General features: G+C 40.9%; 1 protein-coding gene across 4 annotated transcripts; it reads left to right on the top strand.

Annotated features, from left to right (window-relative positions):
• Positions 1-6: 6 nt before the first annotated feature.
• SLC25A29 (solute carrier family 25 member 29) lies at positions 7-8,788 on the top strand. Of its 4 annotated transcripts, none has more exons than XM_014525383.2 (4): positions 327-445; positions 2,531-2,565; positions 5,418-5,501; positions 6,345-8,788. In XM_014525383.2, the coding sequence occupies exon 4, from the start codon at positions 6,378-6,380 to the stop codon at positions 7,086-7,088; it is 711 nt and encodes a 236-aa protein (XP_014380869.1). In that variant the 5' UTR covers positions 327-445; positions 2,531-2,565; positions 5,418-5,501; positions 6,345-6,377; the 3' UTR covers positions 7,089-8,788. The 4 variants fall into 4 exon arrangements, with proteins under 4 accessions (XP_014380870.1, XP_014380869.1, XP_025046993.1 ...); XM_025191208.1 differs by having other exon boundaries at positions 401-445; positions 2,490-2,565; XM_014525384.2 differs by lacking the exon at positions 2,531-2,565 and having other exon boundaries at positions 7-445.
• Positions 8,789-11,756: the final 2,968 nt, after the last annotated feature.

Raw genomic sequence — 11,756 nt, 5'->3', positions numbered from 1 at the left:
GTTTGAGGCGCGGTACAGCGGGGCTGGCGCCCAGGTCGCGGCCCGGCCTTTTAAGAGGCCGCTGGCAAGTCTGCGCCGCACCTCTCCACGGGCTGCCCGCGACACGACAGCACCGCACCGCACCGCACCGCACCGCTTGTTTTCTCTTGACGCCACGACTGCTCTTAGCCGCGCGGTGCGCAGGGGCCCAGTTGCCCCCGCGCTGGTCTGTCACTTGCTCCCTTCTGGAAGCCGCGCTTCCCGCCTCCTCGCGAGGCCACGGCCACAGCCACGACCTCCCTGGGTCGCTGGTCCCACGCGCAGCACCTCGTACGGGGACGGCTCAAGAGCTAGCCGGGACGGGGGCAAGCCAGCACTGGGGCTTCTTGCCAGCGTGCAACTGCTCTCTGTTTGTGTTTCAGGTGCTGCTGGGGTGCTAGTGGGACATCCTTTCGACACGGTTAAGGTGGGTTGATTTTTGAACAGGTTTCGTTACTGCAGACTTTAGGCAGGGCATCGCGCAAGTCTTCTCGAGCAAGTGAAAGCGCACGTGTGCCAGAAGCATAAACTCAATGGTCCAAAATTAGGAGCCATCCTTTTAAAATAGGGTTGGAGATTTGCCGAGTCCCTACATCCTCAAACATGAACGAAAACTATTTGTGTCCGATTAAAATCAGGACAAGGCTTGACTTAATCTGCACACTGATTGGTGTAATATCCTGTATTTATGATAAGCTCTTACAATTATTTAAAAATTTGGCTCCAAACTTGCTTTTCTGCAGCTGCTTATCACTAACATCTAAAACTGCCTATTCCCCCAGCTGTAATTTAATCTTACTTTACTACTGGATAGGATTTTTTTTAAGCTTCCCTATTCATTCAACAAGCATTACTTTGTTAGTTATACCGGGCGGTAGTCAGATCAGCAGACGAAAGGAATACTATGCAAAGCAGTTTCAGTTTGACATCCTGTTTTTGGCTCCGCTCCCCTTTACCTCTGAATCATGCCTTTTTTCTGTTCCAAGGCAGAATTGCTTGTTCTGTGAAATGTAGAACGCCAGTATCCTACCTCTGAGAGAGGCTTATTAACAGCTAATAACACTCAAAAGCCACAGGACTCCACAGTACTTAAGTTTTTTTAGGATTTGGTCACTTTTAGAAAGTTTTATGCAAAAAGCCCATGTCCCTGCTAGGATAGGATACTCTCCCAGGAGAGAATCTATGTAATACTAAATAAATACGCTGGATCACTTGCTCCTCTGAGGAGAGCAGACCTTCAGACATTGTGTTTAAGTTCAGAATAAGATTGCATATCTCTGTGCAGTAAGGGAAATACTTGAAGCAGTTGACCACCCTCTTTATATGTCGTCTTAGCCCCATGGATCTCTGTCCTAGGACAGACTTTATGGCTACTAGTGCCTGTCAGTCCAACACAAACTGTTCAAAATATCAAAAGCTGTATGCTTTTCAGGGTGTGTTAAAGCTAGGTAAATAATTTAACTGAATTTCACTGAGCACCTCACTGATGGGTACTGAGAAACTTGGTGCAAAGGATTAGATACGTCTTACTACTGTACTATGAGTTTGTCCATTGGAGTTAGCAGAGCTGAAATACGTGCTTAGGCTTAAGAATAACTCCATCTCAAGTCCATAGAACAACACGTAGCACAGAGAACTAAACATGTGCTTAAGCATTTGCAGGTCAGTCTAGCATTAGCAATTTTATTCAACTTCGTTTTTAATGTAATCAGTGGCTCCCAAATTGTTTCTGGTTAGTACATTGCTTCTATACTTGTGAATGCAAACATATATAGAATAAAATTGTCCAGGTTTATGTCCCCTAGTTTGGGAACCATTGAATTAATGCAGAACAAGAATTGAATTGGCTGTAGTCTGAATATAATGTGGAATACTCTCCTTGTCCATATTATGCTTTGGGCGTTCATTTAGTCTAGGATAGCACTTTATATTGGTAGAAGGAAACGATACCTTTTTTTGTATTGGAGAATGTCATACTAAATAATATTTATATCATCAGCTCATTTAGTCGTGTTAAAATGTGGGGAAACTAAGCAATCAAACCACTGTTCTTATTTTTTTAAATGTGTATACAGTGTCATTTCTGGGGTATTATGCCCTCTTTAGCAGTCCTAGAGAGTTGGGACTAATTGGGGTGTTTCAGTGGATTTTTGTTTTTTAATCATTGTATTAATACAGTTGTTTTGACATGGGGAAACTGCTTAAATCAAGCCACAGTTTTACTTTGCCTTCAGCTTAAACTCTTTTGCCAATGATCATGTTTCACCAAGTTCAAAGTATGAGGGGGAGGGGCAGAATGTGGGTATGGTGGGACACGCAGGGATAAAGAATGAATCTTTGAAGTCATGCTGAAAAATCTGAAACAGATTTTGAGTTTAATCTCCAAAGTGGCAAACTCCCTATCCCTGGTTTATTAATGTAATGTGTAAAATTGCTTTGTTGCTTTTAACTGCCTTTACTTTCTGAGCTAGGGGCTGTCTTCATTAACAGCAAAAGTGTTACTTTGTTGTAGATGACAGATAAGCCTCATCACGGGAGAGTTACCTAGTAAGTATAGACCAGGTGAACACTTCTGTTTCTCTCAGTCTTAATTTATTCCAAAATGTATTAGTTCAAATAAAAACCTAAAAAAACCAAAAATAAACCAACCTTATAACCTTTCTAACTTTTAGTTTTAAATTGATGCTTCCCATTTCTAGAGCTGTAAAGTGGAGGGACTAGCTATAAGCTTCCCCCTCTATGTAAACATTAAGTCTATAGACTTTGTTTTGAATATTCTTTTTTAATGTATTTTCCATTATGTGCTTAAGGTTGCACACACTCGCTTTAAAACTGGATCTTAGACATGCTCAACTGAGACCGGTTGTATCTACTATTTACACTTGGAGGGTATGTGCTTATCATGTACACACCTCAAATGCATAAAAATGCTATAGATCAAAATAGCTTGCTTTTTTGGTTTTTTCCTCCTCCTCACTCAGATACCTTAATGTAAACCTTTAGTGACCTGATATCAGAGTGCTGTTACTCTTGGGGTGATAAACTTGAAAAGCCATAATGATTTAGATGCAGGGAGAAGAAACTTAAAGATGAGCGAGAATTCTATGTGTAGGTTAGGATGCAGCATAATTCTGTAACAAAACCCACTTTATGTAGTCTTGCATAGCTTGCAAACTTCCAGTTTTGTTGTTCTAAATATTAACTACGAGCTATATGATAGTGGCAGCCATGTGGTAACAACTTGAAGCATGAACATTCTTATTCCTCACTTACATATTGCCCATTAATGCATCTCTGCTGGCACTTTGCAACTGAAATGTAATCAGAAAACAGCAGAATTTTTGTCATGTTTAAAAAAAAAAAAAAAAATGTCCACTAGTCCCAGATTTGGGAATGTTTTGCCTAATAGTTAGCTAAAGTTCTGGGAATACATTGTATTTAATCTTACACAAGTGACAAGTTTGAGTTAGTATTTCACAGTCCACAGAATTAGAAATGGAAATTGTCTGCCATTTGAACCCCTTCAAGCAGTATAAAAAGCACTTGGGTTTTAGCTTTAACATACAAAAAAGTTACTAGGTAACAGCAATTGGATTATTTATTGTCTTTACCTTCAAAGTCCCCTCACTTTGGATTCATAGTAAAACAAGACAATCTAACTTCTTTACAGCTGGAGGGTATGAAAAAAACCCAGTAACAATTAAACTAATTACTGTCTTGTTTGTGATGGTGGGGTATCACATCCTAATGAGCTGTATGAACTTTAAATTATATAGTAGTATGTGTGGCATAAGTGAGTTGGGAATTGTTAAATTCTTAAAACCATGCTTACATTGAGTGACCTGCAGAGAATAAAATTTCTGCGTCAGAGTAAGCTTGGAGGAGTTTAGCTTTCAGTTGTGTAGCTTGAAAACTCACTATGCACTGAAAAGTTTTAATAAGTCTCTTTATGGATTGCAAAGGCTAAACATCCAAAACTTTAGTTCAAAACAGCTTTTTGAGACCTTTTTGCATATTACATGATCTGGTTTTTACTTTGAGGAAAATAATAATGCTTGAGGTTTAAACATGCCTTGTCCCTTTTTTCCCCTTGAATACTAACACTAAATATGAAACTTGAATTTTTTTTTTTTTAAAACAAAACCTCTATAGCCAAAAATCAGTTTCTGACCCTTACATTGGATTAACTATCTGTATCCTGCTCTCTTTATGGGTCTTCTTTTGTTTAAAGCTCCCACCAACAGAGTGGAGAGAACAATGTTGAAGAATCTCATGTAGATCTGAGACTTGTGTGGTGGTTTTTCTAACCAAAGTCTGAATTAAAAAAACAGTCAAAGCCTTGCTTTGAAATTGCAGTATATTTGATACTTGGTAGGCATTTCCAATATACCACCAACCAACACAAAAGCAAAGTTCTCATTTTACCACTTCATCCCAAATCTATGCTCTTTACTGGAAAGTAAGCTTTTTGCATGCATACAGCTCAAGTGAGGAGAGTTGGAAACTTGAAGTGCTGCAGACACATTAAGAAAGAAATAATATTGCAGCCTTATTTTTTAAGGAAAGTGGTCTACAACCCTCCAAGAATGGGCCTTCCCCACTTTCTCACACTTAAGAATAGCATCTTTATGACACATGCTCCTTCCCGTGCAGAAAAAACTGATTAATGATAGGTTATATAGGACCCATCTTTAATAGAGTGGGTGGAGATTACATATAGCATAGAGTTTCTGAACTTCCAGATGAGCACTCTTTATACAATGCTGGGCTAAAATTTTAAAGAGTATATTTGTTTTTTCAATTCACAAGTTAAAAATCCTTTGACAGGGACTTGTCAGAAAGTGTGCACCTACTTCTAAAAAATTAGACCCCATTGAGTGCCTTGAGTTGGACACCCAAAGACACTAGCCTTTTTTGAAAGCCATGCAGTTTTCTCAAATTGTCCATTTCATGCCTTATGGTATGTTGCTGGCCACACTTTGTATCTAATAGGTACTGGAAGCATATCATATTCTACAGAAATACCAAACTGATGGCAGCATTATCACCATCATCTAGGTTAGGGTGGTTTTGATTTTAGGGTAGGTGGGGAAAAGACTACAAAATGATACATTTTGCCCTACTGCACTTTTGAGATGACTTAAATTTTTCCCTCATAAAGGCTTATTAATGAACACTCCCTTCTCTTCTCTTCTCCTTCAGGATTCTGAAAAACATATAGTTCAAATATTTACAGAAGGGTTTCTTTCTAAAATGATTTCACATCGCCATTATGGCACTCTGGTATTGTAACTGTGTGCTTTGAGTATGTGCCACTGTAGTGTACAAGTACAGAGCACTCATGTACTGATCACCCTGATCTTGCTGTACAAATAAGTCTCTCTCTATACTTTTTATAGGTGCGCCTTCAAGTTCAAAATGTAGAGAGACCTCTCTACCGTGGGACCTTCCACTGCTTTCAGTCTATCATAAAGCAAGAAACTGTAAGTAGCCTATTTAGTTAACAAATTCCACATTTTTATGCTGTCCTTTGTATAAAAGATGCACTGAGGTATTAAAGCAGCAGTGATTACTAAAGTGGTGACAGATTAACTGACTTCCGAATCAAACGTACAAGTTTTGCATTTGGGATAGGTCCATTATGTTCTTTTAAACTGTTAAAAACCTGTACTAGTTTTCAAGCCTGTGTGCCTAAATGCAGAGAAACTCGTAGGTTCTTTAATTTAGATGAAAGACCATGAGCAATGGCTGAAATTTGAAGTTGGAATAATTCAAGCTTTGGAAATGCAATGCAATTTTAACAGGATAACTAGCCACTGGAACAGCTAATCAAGGTGTCAAATGGATTTGGAATCCTTACATCAAGGGTAGGTGTCTGGCTGTCTATTAGGCTGCCTACAGGGATTGCTGAGTTAAATCTGCGGCCTACTAAAGTACAGAGGGCTGAAAGTGTTAACCTTAATCAACAAACTATTAAAGACTTGCTAGGAGTGTTCTGAATATGTTCCTGATAAGCCTTCCCCCGCCGTCCTACTAAACTATACAAGTGAGACTATACTTCGGTGTAATTCAGTAACTAGGTACCAAGCTTATAAATATTTGGGAATATTCTCCTATTAAGACTTTTTTTGGAATGAGAGCTATCAAATTCATGTTTAAATGTGAACAACGTTATGCTATTAGGGCATATCTATATTCCTGTCACCAATTACGTCAGTTAGAGCAGCACCCTTGCAAAAGCTGTAAAGAAAAGGTAATGTTCTTTACAGACTTTAAAAGTAATCATCCTTTTTTTCTTCACTGGCCACTTGCTTTTTGTCTTCTAGGCTTTTGGACTCTATAAAGGTATTGGGTCACCAATGATGGGACTTACCTTCATTAATGCACTTGTGTTTGGCGTACAAGGAAACACACTTCGTGCTCTTGGAAAAGACACTCCATTAAACCAGTTTCTTGCAGGATCAGCAGCAGGAGCCATTCAGTGTGTCATCTGCTGCCCTATGGAGTTAGCAAAAACAAGAATGCAACTTCAAGGCACAGGTGAATACAAATTGAAGTCAAAGAATTACAAGAATTCTCTGGATTGCTTAATTAAGATCTATCGAAAGGAAGGGTTGAAAGGCATCAACAGAGGCATGGTTTCCACATTCATAAGAGAGACACCAAGTTTTGGTTTTTATTTCCTGACATATGATTCTCTGACCAGATACCTAGGCTGTGAAGCTGAGGACAGTTACATCATTCCCAAACTGTTGTTAGCTGGAGGCATGTCAGGCATTGTATCCTGGCTTTCAACCTATCCTGTGGATGTGATCAAGTCCCGGCTTCAGGCAGATGGAGTTGGGGGAGTTGCACAGTACAAAGGCATTCTGGACTGTATTAGGAAGAGTTACCATGATGAAGGTTGGAGGGTGTTTACAAGGGGCCTTACTTCTACACTTCTCCGAGCTTTCCCTGTCAATGCAGCTACTTTTGCCACTGTCACCGTGTTCCTTATGTACATGAGGTCAGAAGAGAACCTCCGTGAATGTGAGCCGGGTCCAGCAATCCAGCAGCCTTCAAGCTTGTGAATTGAGCAATTTAGCGACTGTTACATGTTTGTTTCCTGAACCTGAAATTTTACTTGGCTTATTTTTATAAACACTTGATTTGTAGAAACCGTTTAAAATAAATTTTGTGTATAAAGAATTCCTAAATGTATGGATTAGGATTTCATCTTATCACTGGTTGAGCAGCCTACTGCCTTATTCATGATCTACAGTGGCTTGTAAAATCCAAGCTGTGTTGGGACCTGCTCTAGAAATGTACTGTACAGACACTACTAGTATATTGTTACTAAAAGCCTGAAATCTCTCTCAGTATCAGAAATTGGTTTTTTTTCTGACCATGTTTCAAATGACTCGATGGATAACAATTTATGCTGAAAATATTTTTTAAGGTTTTGTACATGATTGGAAGATGTATAGTGGGGGAGAGGGTGTAGAAACCGCATGGTAAAGGAGTTGAATAGGTTACCCATAATTGTATGAATTGAGTTAGCCTTTAGCTAACCACATCTCTTTCCTTTGCTTGTATAATGTCAGAGTTTGGTAATATCTTGGTTTATATTGGCTTTATCTCGTCTTTTAGCTACTTTCTTAGTTGTGTTTAGAAAAACATTTTCATTTTTCTTTTTAATTGTTTTGCTTTAAAGGGGTAGCATCCAAACTATTTCTTTTAAACTGCAGATTTTAGGAGACAGCGCAGTTGAGATTGCAGTGATTTGCCTGTGTTCCTCGCTTGTATGTGCACGGAATGTATTAATTAGCTTTGGCATAAGCCATTCTTTTGAGGTTTACATGACACAGCCCACCATTCTCTGAACACACAATGACAGTGGTGTGTTAAAGCCAAAGTCCCTTCATGTCCCTGCTCAAACTATTAATATATAAGGATGCAGGACTGTCACTTGTATAGTTGGGAGTGTTGTGTACATATTTTGGTGAAAATATCTAAGTATGTGTAAAGTGACGGTTTTGTGCCTCTGCACAATAGTGATAAGGATGTTGAAATAACACAAAGCTATTGGCATTCAATACATTTGTATTCTGAACTACTTACCCTACAGAGTGCAGATTTACTTTTGTGTATTTAGTTACAGTGCTACAGGAAAGGCAACAACTGAAAGGTCTCTGGAAACTTTTTGTAACATTAGCTGTAACATTTAAGAGTGGTAACTTCAATCTAGTTGCTTTTAAGACTAGTTAAAAGTTGGGTTAGGAGCCACAACTATTTGGTACCAGTTGGGAAAGGAGGGTAATATTAAAAGCATCAAGCTTTTTCACCAAGATGGTAAGCATGGAACATGTTACACTTTTACTTGGGACAAGTGCAATATGTTTAATTTATATGGTCTCTTTTTTTTTTTGTTTTTTGTTTTAAGAAAAACAATATATTGCATTTTGCACTGTAACAAAATATGGTGGAGAAACCTGTAAAACTGCTATTTCTCTTTATACCTTGGAGGTATGTTGGATGTTGTGCCTACTTGCACTGAAATTCAAATTGAATGTGAAATGTCTACTAAGCTGCACATACACAACAATTCAGAGCAAAGACAATAACACCTTTTGTATGGTATTCTGTAATTATTGTATATCAACTTAGAGGGAATATGTTTTTTTTGGGGGGGTTGTTTTGGGGTTTTTTTTTTAATTTTGATCTGTCATCTGTATGTTTAAGTACAACTATGACCCCCCCCATGTATTTATTAAACTCTGATATATCCGGTTTTCAGGAAGTGTCAAGTTTCTTGTTTGTGGAGGGGGGGAGGTTTTCCTGCAGGAAGTTATTCATTCTATATATTTGAAAAAAAAAAAAAAGTGTGTGCTGCTTAGAGCTAGGGTGATGGTGCATCTTGGTTGGGCCAGGACAGAGTCCAGCAGGGAGGTGAAACAGCATGGTACGCTGGGCAGTTGGGCACCACTGCTGCTGTGCAAGAGCAGGGCAGGCAGACTGGAGTAGGTACCACCATGCCTGCATGTGCCAGGTCCAATCCACCTGCCTTACTCCCACAGAGTAGCAGTGGTATGCCTGCCAACCCACCTGCTTGGCGCACCATGCCACTCTGCCTCCCTGCAAGACTCCAGCCCAGGACTTGCTGGAGTAAGACCAGAGTTCCTTGGAGCACAGAACTGACTGGAGACTTGAAATCACGCGGGAAGAAACAACTCATTTGTAGGCTTGTTTACACTCTTTTTGTAAGTGCAATTGTATTAACAGAGTGGTGGCAGCAAGGAGGGAGGGGTCATGGGGCAGCAGAAAGCTCATGTGGCAGGGGTCCTGGGGACCTCTGCAACCCCCATGGCATGCAGCCTGCTCAGTGTGCAGCCTGGGGCCTGCAACCTGTGGGGCATGCGTCCCTCCAGCCGTTCTTTAAAGGCCTGCTTTAGATCACTACTAGACACTTCTGTCAAAGTTCCTGGGCACCACAAAATTGGCTCATCTAATTTCTACCCAAGGAAGAACCCAATAGAAAGGTCCCTGCTGCTCTCTGTCCGAAGCATGGGATAAAACCCGTTGGTACTGGAAACAGGCCATTTTGTTTATTGCTCCTTCTGAGAGACTGCCAGACATTCTGCAGGCACAGCAAAGATGTTGCAGACTCAAAACCCAGGGCCACCACCCACAGCTAAAGAGACATACAGCAGTAAAAGCCATGTTAGAAGAAAGTTCTCCAAATGACAATTGTGAGGGAAGGGAAGGACTGACATTTTGTGCACACACAAGAGAAAAATCTTTTCAAGTAAAACAATTAGGAGGTTTACCAGATTGTTATCCCTCCTGCATCATCTAGTTCCAAATATGGACTGTTACTCGCTTCCAAAGTTATGAGGCTGATCCTTAAAAATACAGGGCAAGTTTTAAGCAGCAAGTTTCCACTTGGAGAAGGTATGAAATTACAGTCCCCTATTTGGACATCTGCTGCCCTGATTGCTTGTTACATCCTGCTGGTGCTGAGCAGTTACCAACATCCTCCATTATGGGTTGGGGAAAAAAGAATTAACCTCAGAGACCAATGTTTTAAATTGTTAATGGTCATCAACTCTGGTGATCAATAGCAGATAGGAAGATCCTTATCTAAATTAAGGCAACTGAAGGGCTACCTGCATGTTAGTCAGGAGGGAGGACAAATTAGCCCAAGTTGCTGCAAGGTGCTGCTAATGAAGTCATTCCCACTTCCTTTAGAACCATGAAAATAGCTGATTCCACTCATCTAAAAAGCTGCAGATATAGCATCATTGCGCACACATCATTATGTGAGCCTTAAGCAGAGCACAGACTCTCAGAAGGGTTATGCCATAAGAGTCTTACCTCCCAACCAACCTCCAGCCTCTGGGAGAACTAAGTAAAAACCAGCTCATCAACTTCCTAAGAAGAGAAACACACTTTCCTTCAGTGACTGAACTCCAACTGGCTACACGTATCAAGGATAATAAAAAGTCCTTTTTTAGATATGTGGGAAGCCGGAGGAAAAGCAAAGGTAACACTGGGCCCCTGCTAAACCAGATGGGACAACTGATGCCCAGGAAAAAGCCAACCTGCTTAATACGCAAGGAACCTTGTCAACCCGCTTAATAGGTATTTTGTGTCGGTTTTTCACCAGCCCCAAGGGACGGCCCTGCTCAATACAGTATGGGACAGCCAGGGTGAGGGAGAATTGTTACCCTTCATCAATGTAGACCATGTGAAGGAACACCTTGAGAGGCTGGACACCTTCAAGTCAGCTGGCCCAGACAGTTTACACCCCAGGGTACTTAAGGAGCTGGCAAGCATCATAGCTCAGCCACTGGCATGAATCGTTGAGAACTCCTGGTGCTCTGGTGTAGTGCCCAAAGGTTGGAAGAAGGCCAATATGGTGCCTATCTTTAAGAAGGGGAGGAAAGTAGATTCAGGGAACTACAGGCCCATCAGCCTGACCTCCATCCTGGGGAAGGTCTTGGAAAGTTATCAGAGACCATTCTTGACAAACTGGCTGATGGCAACATCCTGAGGGACAGCCAGCATGGGTTTGTTATGGCTAGGTCTTGCCTGACCAATCTCATCTCCTTCTACAACCAGGTGACATATCACCTGGACAAGGGAGAAGAGATTGACCTCATATATCTTGATTTTAAAAAAGCCTTCAATTTGGTATCCCATGATCATCTCATAGAAAAACTGGCCAACTGCAGTCTCAGCTATATCACAGTCTGCTGGCTGGGGAATTGGCTCCAAGGTTGGACCCAGAGAATGGTAGTTGACGGAAGTCAATCATTGTGCTGTGCCATGGCCAGTGGGCCCCCCAAAGCTCCATCCTTAGGCCTATACTCTTTAACATCTTTATTAATGACGTGGACACTGGTATCAGAAGCTGACTGGCCAAGTTCACCTTTGACATCAAACTTTGGGGTAAAGTGTCTACCCAAGGACAGGATGGTGATCCAGGCCGACCTTGACAGGCTCAGAAAATAGGCAAACGAAAACCTGATGGTGTTCAACACTGAAAAACGCAAGGTACTTCACCGTGGGAAGAAAAACCGGAAGCATGCTTATAGGCTTGGCAGTGCTATGCTGAAAGGGACTTGGGGGTCATGATTGACCACAAGATGAGTATGAGCCACCAATGTGATGTTGCAGCCAGTAAAGAGAGCAATACTCTGGCTTGCATCCATAAATGCTTCTCAAGCAAACCCCAAGATGTCATCCTCCTGCTGTAC

The sequence above is a fragment of the Alligator sinensis genome, unplaced genomic scaffold (assembly GCF_000455745.1).
Source record: "Alligator sinensis unplaced genomic scaffold, ASM45574v1 scaffold1385_1, whole genome shotgun sequence".
Taxonomy (NCBI): domain Eukaryota; kingdom Metazoa; phylum Chordata; order Crocodylia; family Alligatoridae; genus Alligator; species Alligator sinensis.
Note: the sequence above shows the minus strand (reverse complement) of the source record. Positions and strands in the feature narration are given on the sequence as shown.

What these genes read in the sequence shown, in the direction of transcription:
- SLC25A29 (XM_025191209.1), top strand. Translation starts at nt 2,818, where the DNA reads ATGTGCTTAAGGTTGCACACACTCGCTTTAAAACTGGATCTTAGACAT. An exon ending in CTACTATTTACACTTGGAGG is followed by an intron (nt 2,908 to 5,417) that starts GTATGTGCTTAT and finishes TACTTTTTATAG; the next exon opens with GTGCGCCTTCAAGTTCAAAA. An exon ending in CTATCATAAAGCAAGAAACT is followed by an intron (nt 5,502 to 6,344) that starts GTAAGTAGCCTA and finishes TTTGTCTTCTAG; the next exon opens with GCTTTTGGACTCTATAAAGG.